This window comes from Oncorhynchus mykiss, chromosome 6, assembly GCF_013265735.2.
Source record: "Oncorhynchus mykiss isolate Arlee chromosome 6, USDA_OmykA_1.1, whole genome shotgun sequence".
NCBI lineage: Eukaryota > Metazoa > Chordata > Actinopteri > Salmoniformes > Salmonidae > Oncorhynchus > Oncorhynchus mykiss.
The window spans coordinates 648,732-656,030 of NC_048570.1; the positions used below are offsets into that span (position 1 = coordinate 648,732).

General features: G+C 44.4%; 1 protein-coding gene across 1 annotated transcript in view; it reads right to left on the minus strand.

The window, feature by feature from the left end:
* Positions 1-3,551, minus strand: part of fbp2 (fructose-1,6-bisphosphatase 2) — a 33,693-nt gene extending 30,142 nt beyond the window's left edge. Inside the window, exon 1 of the mRNA XM_036979182.1 lies at positions 3,215-3,551. Within this exon, the coding sequence (XP_036835077.1) occupies positions 3,215-3,390 (176 nt within the window). The 5' untranslated portion in view covers positions 3,391-3,551. The remainder of the gene's footprint in view (positions 1-3,214) is intronic.
* Positions 3,552-7,299: the final 3,748 nt, after the last annotated feature.

A 7,299-nucleotide genomic window follows, 5' to 3' on the forward strand; every position in this document is an offset into this window, starting at 1 on the left:
CATTTGGAAACATAATGTTAACTTTCACTGCTATGCGGATGATACACAGCTGTACATTTCAATGAAACATGGTGAAGCCCTAAAATTGCCCTCCCTGGAAGCCTGTGTTTCAGACACAAGGAAAATGTGTTACGTTTAAACTCGAACAAAACAGAGATGCTAGTTCTACGTCCCAAGAAACAATAAGATCTAAACAAGTTCTTAACACGGCTGCTAGGATCTTGACTAGAACCAAAAATCTTGACTAGAACTGTGCTTTGGCAAAGTGGGTGGGATTATATCCTGCCTGGTTGACCCTGTCCGGGGGTATCGTCGGACGGGGCCACAGTGCCTCCAGTCCCCTCCTGTCTCAGTCTCCAGTATTTATGCTGCAGTAGTTTATGTGTCGGGGGGGCTAGGGTCAGTCTGTTATATCTGGAGTATTTCTCTTGTCTTATCCGGTGTCCTGTGTGAATTTAAGTATGCTCCCTCTATCTCTTTCTCTCTCTCTTTCTCTCTTTTCTCTCTTCTCTCGGAGGACCTGAGCCCTAGGACCATGCCTCAGGACTACCTGACATGATGACTCCTTGTTGTCCCCAGTCTACCTGGTCGTGCTGCTGCTCCAGTTTCAACTGTTTTGCCTGCGGCTATGGAACCCTGACCTGTTCACCGGACGTGCTACCTTGTCCCATACCTGCTGTTTTCGACTCTCTCTCTACTGCGTCTGCTGTCTCTAACTCTGAATGATCGGCTATGAAAAGCCAACTGACATTTACTCCTGAGGTGTTGACCTGTTGCCCCCTCTACAACCACTGTGATTATTATTATGTTACCCTGCTGGTCATCTATGAACATCTTGGCCATGTACTTTTATTATCTCCACCTGGCACAGCCAGAAGAGGACTGGCCACCCCTCAGCCCCTGGTTCCTCTCTAGATTTCTTCCTAAGTTCCTGCCTTTCTAGGGAGTTTTTCCTAGCCACCAGGCTTCTACATCTGCATTGCTTGCTGTTTGGGGTTTTAGGCTGCGTTTCTGAATAGCACTTTGTGACATCGGCTGATGCAAAAAGGGCTTTAAAAATGCTATCTCCTGCTGAATACAACATCATGTACTGTCCCAGAGAACAGCTATCTCCTGCTGAATACAACATCCTGTACTGTCCCAGAGAACAGCTATCTCCTGCTGAATACAACATCCTGTACTGTCCCAGAGAACAGCTATCTCCTGCTGGAGCATACAGTACATTCAGCCTTAAATATCACAGGTCATGGCAGAAGCATGTGTCCCCATGCATTCAACTCACCACACCCATTTCATTCACATGCTGCTGCCTGTAGGTTACTCTCAAACAGTAGTTAGCTAACTGACTTTAACATCCTGTTGCTCTGATTCAACTGAGAGGGGAGTACCGTAGAAACATGTCACACTGCAGAGGGGAACGTCCTTAATTAACACTATATACTGTCTCTATCACAAACACTGTCTGTCTCTCAATCTCTTCTGCCATCCATGTTGCATGAATGAATTGAAAATGGTTCATAACTTTCAATCAGGACTTTCCAATAACTTTTGAATTATGTTTCAAAGGTACAGGTGGAGGTGCAGAGAGACAGTGTAGTACTTACAGGTGGAGGTTCAGAGAGACAGTGTAGTACTTACAGGTGGAGGTGCAGAGAGACAGTGTAGTACTTACAGGTGGAGGTGCAGAGAGACAGTGTAGTAATTACAGGTGGAGGTTCAGAGAGACAGTGTAGTACTTACAGGTGGAGGTGCAGAGAGACAGTGTAGTACTTACAGGTGGAGGTGCAGAGAGACAGTGTAGTACTTACAGGTGGAGGTGCAGAGAGACAGTGTAGTAATTACAGGTAGGTATGGAGGTGCAGAGAGACAGTGTAGTACTTACAGGTAGAGGTGCACAGAGACAGTGCAGTACTTACAGGTGGAGGTGCAGAGAGACAGTGTAGTACTTACAGGTGGAGGTGCAGAGAGACAGTGTAGTACTTACAGGTGGAGGTTCAGAGAGACAGTGTAGTACTTACCGGTGGAGGTGCAGAGAGACAGTGTAGTACTTACAGGTGGAGGTGCAGAGAGACAGTGTAGTACTTACAGGTGGAGGTGCAGAGAGACAGTGTAGTACTTACAGGTGGAGGTGCAGAGAGACAGTGTAGTACTTACAGGTGGAGGTGCAGAGAGACAGTGTAGTACTTACAGGTGGAGGTGCAGAGAGACAGTGTAGTACTTACAGGTGGAGGTGCAGAGAGACAGTGTAGTACTTACAGGTGGAGGTGCAGAGAGACAGTGTAGTACTTACAGGTGTGCTGTAGTCAGAGAGACAGTGTAGTACTTACAGGTGGAGGTGCAGAGAGCCAGTGTAGTACTTACAGGTGGAGGTGCAGAGAGCCAGTGTAGTACTTACAGGTGGAGGTGCAGAGAGACAGTGTAGTATTTACAGGTGGAGGTGCAGAGAGACAGTGTAGTACTTACAGGTGGAGGTGCAGAGAGACAGTGTAGTACTTACAGGTGGAGGTGCAGAGAGACAGTGTAGTACTTACAGGTGGAGGTGCAGAGAGACAGTGTAGTACTGACAGGTGTGCTGTAGTCAGGGAGACAGTGTAGTACTTACAGGTGGAGGTGCAGAGAGACAGTGTAGTACTTACAGGTGGAGGTGCAGAGAGCCAGTGTAGTACTTACAGGTGGAGGTGCAGAGAGACAGTGTAGTACTTACAGGTGGAGGTGCAGAGAGACAGTGTAGTACTTACAGGTGGAGGTGCAGAGAGCCAGTGTAGTACTTACAGGTGGAGGTGCAGAGAGACAGTGTAGTATTTACAGGTGGAGGTGCAGAGAGACAGTGTAGTACTTACAGGTGGAGGTGCAGAGAGACAGTGTAGTACTTACAGGTGGAGGTGCAGAGAGACAGTGTAGTACTTACAGGTGGAGGTGCAGAGAGACAGTGTAGTACTTACAGGTGGAGGTGCAGAGAGACAGTGTAGTACTTACAGGTGGAGGTGCAGAGAGACAGTGTAGTACTTACAGGTGAAGGTGCAGAGAGACAGTGTAGTACTTACAGGTGGAGGTGCAGAGAGACAGTGTAGTACTTACAGGTGAAGGTGCAGAGAGACAGTGTAGTACTTACAGGTGGAGGTGCAGAGAGACAGTGTAGTACTTACAGGTGGAGGTGCAGAGAGACAGTGTAGTACTTACCGGTGGAGGTGCAGAGAGACAGTGTAGTACTTACAGGTGTGCGAGTCCGGCCTTACGCACGGCGCAGGAGATGGCTTTGATGGATGTCAGCAGACTGTTAATCAGCTGGGTCAGCTCTCCTGTTGACCCCTTGACCTGGCGCCCCGTCTCCATCACAAACCGAGTTAGGGTCCACACGTCTGTGTCGATCTTAGAGCTATTATCCGACATGTTGTAGTCGTGTTGGGGTTCTACCTCGTTGGGTCCGGGTTAGGCTGATACTCCTGGGTAGGGAAGCACGACTGTGTCTGTGAGAGGTGTATGAGTGAGTGAGAGGGTCAGGCTGTGTGTGTGTGAGAGAGAGGGAGAGAGCAGCTGTTAACAGAGAAGGTCAACCTCATTCCAGCAGCATGGCTGAACGCCGAGGTTATATTTGTGATGGCAGTACAGGGGGAGAGTAGAGAAGGGTATAGAGTGGAAGCAAACCTTTGGTCACAGACAGACGGATATGTACCGTGGGGAGAACAAGTATTTGATACACTGCTGATTTTGCAGGTTTTCCTACTTACAAAGCATGTAGAAGTCTGTAATTGTTTTTCATAGATACACTTCAACTGTGAGAGACGGAATCTAAAACAAAAATCCAAAAAATCACACTGCATTATTTTTAAGTAATTAATTTGCATTTTATTATTTTGTGTGTGTCTGGACTTTCAAAGACAGAAGTTCAATGCTAGAAGGATGCAGTAAGACATGTTCATGCTAGAAGGATGCAGTAAGACATGTCCATACTAGAAGGATGCAGTAAGACATGTCCATACTAGAAGGATGCAGTAAGACATGTCCATACTAGAAGGATGCAGTAAGACATGTCCATACTAGAAGGATGCAGTAAGACATGTCCATGCTAGAAGGATGCAGTAAGACATGTCCATGCTAGAAGGATGCAGTAAGACATGTCCATACTAAAAGGATGCAGTAAGACATGTCCATACTAGAAGGATGCAGTAAGACATGTCCATGCTAGAAGGATGCAGTAAGACATGTCCATACTAGAAGGATGCAGTAAGACATGTCCATACTAGAAGGATGCAGTAAGACATGTCCATACTAGAAGGATGCAGTAAGACATGTCCATACTAGAAGGATGCAGTAAGACATGTCCATACTAGAAGGATGCAGTAAGACATGTCCATACTAGAAGGATGCAGTAAGACATGTCCATGCTAGAAGGATGCAGTAAGACATGTCCATACTAGAAGGATGCAGTAAGACATGTCCATACTAGAAGGATGCAGTAAGACATGTTCATGCTAGAAGGATGCAGTAAGACATGTCCATACTAGAAGGATGCAGTAAGACATGTTCATGCTAGAAGGATGCAGTAAGACATGTCCATACTAGAAGGATGCAGTAAGACATGTCCATACTAGAAGGATGCAGTAAGACATGTCCATACTAGAAGGATGCAGTAAGACATGTCCATACTAGAAGGATGCAGTAAGACATGTCCATACTAGAAGGATGCAGTAAGACATGTCAATGCTAGAAGGATGCAGTAAGACATGTCCATGCTAGAAGGATGCAGTAAGACATGTCCATACTAGAAGGATGCAGTAAGACATGTCCATACTAGAAGGATGCAGTAAGACATGTCCATACTAGAAGGATGCAGTAAGACATGTCCATACTAGAAGGATGCAGTAAGACATGTCCATACTAGAAGGATGCAGTAAGACATGTCCATACTAGAAGGATGCAGTAAGACATGTTCATGCTAGAAGGATGCAGTAAGACATGTCCATACTAGAAGGATGCAGTAAGACATGTCCATACTAGAAGGATGCAGTAAGACATGTTCATGCTAGAAGGATGCAGTAAGACATGTCCATACTAGAAGGATGCAGTAAGACATGTTCATGCTAGAAGGATGCAGTAAGACATGTCCATACTAGAAGGATGCAGTAAGACATGTCCATACTAGAAGGATGCAGTAAGACATGTCCATACTAGAAGGATGCAGTAAGACATGTCCATACTAGAAGGATGCAGTAAGACATGTCCATACTAGAAGGATGCAGTAAGACATGTCCATGCTAGAAGGATGCAGTAAGACATGTCCATACTAGAAGGATGCAGTAAGACATGTCCATACTAGAAGGATGCAGTAAGACATGTCCATGCTAGAAGGATGCAGTAAGACATGTCCATACTAGAAGGATGCAGTAAGACATGTCCATACTAGAAGGATGCAGTAAGACATGTTCATGCTAGAAGGATGCAGTAAGACATGTCCATACTAGAAGGATGCAGTAAGACATGTTCATGCTAGAAGGATGCAGTAAGACATGTCCATACTAGAAGGATGCAGTAAGACATGTCCATACTAGAAGGATGCAGTAAGACATGTCCATACTAGAAGGATGCAGTAAGACATGTCCATACTAGAAGGATGCAGTAAGACATGTCCATACTAGAAGGATGCAGTAAGACATGTCAATGCTAGAAGGATGCAGTAAGACATGTCCATGCTAGAAGGATGCAGTAAGACATGTCCATACTAGAAGGATGCAGTAAGACATGTCCATACTAGAAGGATGCAGTAAGACATGTCCATACTAGAAGGATGCAGTAAGACATGTCCATACTAGAAGGATGCAGTAAGACATGTCCATACTAGAAGGATGCAGTAAGACATGTTCATGCTAGAAGGATGCAGTAAGACATGTTCATGCTAGAAGGATGCAGTAAGACATTTCCATACTAGAAGGATGCAGTAAGACATGTCCATACTAGAAGGATGTAGTAAGACATGTTCATGCTAGAAGGATGCAGTAAGACATGTCCATGCTAGAAGGATGCAGTAAGACATGTTCATGCTAGAAGGATGCAGTAAGACATGTCCATACTAGAAGGATGCAGTAAGACATGTCCATACTAGAAGGATGCAGTAAGACATGTCCATACTAGAAGGATGCAGTAAGACATGTCCATACTAGAAGGATGCAGTAAGACATGTCCATACTAGAAGGATGCAGTAAGACATGTCCATACTAGAAGGATGCAGTAAGACATGTTCATACTAGAAGGATGCAGTAAGACATGTCCATACTAGAAGGATGCAGTAAGACATGTCCATACTAGAAGGATGCAGTAAGACATGTCCATACTAGAAGGATGCAGTAAGACATGTCCATGCTAGAAGGATGCAGTAAGACATGTCCATGCTAGAAGGATGCAGTAAGACATGTCCATACTAGAAGGATGCAGTAAGACATGTCCATACTAGAAGGATGCAGTAAGACATGTCCATACTAGAAGGATGCAGTAAGACATGTCCATACTAGAAGGATGCAGTAAGACATGTCCATACTAGAAGGATGCAGGAAGACATGTCCATACTAGAAGGATGCAGTAAGACATGTCCATACTAGAAGGATGCAGTAAGACATGTCCATACTAGAAGGATGCAGTAAGACATGTCCATACTAGAAGGATGCAGTAAGACATGTCCATACTAGAAGGATGCAGTAAGACATGTCCATGCTAAAAGGACTAGAAAGACTCATAATAGATAGTAGTGAGTAGACCCATCATAGATACTAGTGAGTAGACTAATCATAGATTCTAGAGTAGACTCATCATAGATACTAGTGAGTAGACTCATCATAGATACTAGTGGGTAGACTCATCATAGATAGTGAGTAGACTCATCATAGATACATAGATACTAGTGAGTAGACTCACCATAGATACTAGTGAGTAGACTCATCATACATACTAGAGTAGACTCACCATAGATTCTAGTGAATAGACTCATCATAGATTCTAGAGTAGATTCATCATAGATAGTGAGTAGACTCATCATAGATACTAGTGGGTAGACTCATCATAGATAGTGAGTAGACTCATCATAGATACTAGTGGGTAGACTCATCATAGATAGTGGGTAGACTCATCATAGATACTAGTGGGTAGACTCATCATAGATAGTGAGTAGACTCATCATAGATACTAGTGGGTAGACTCATCATAGATAGTGGGTAGACTCATCATAGATACTAGTGGGTAGACTCATCATAGATACTAGTGAGTAGACTCATCATAGATACTAGTGGGTAGACTCATCATAGATAGTGA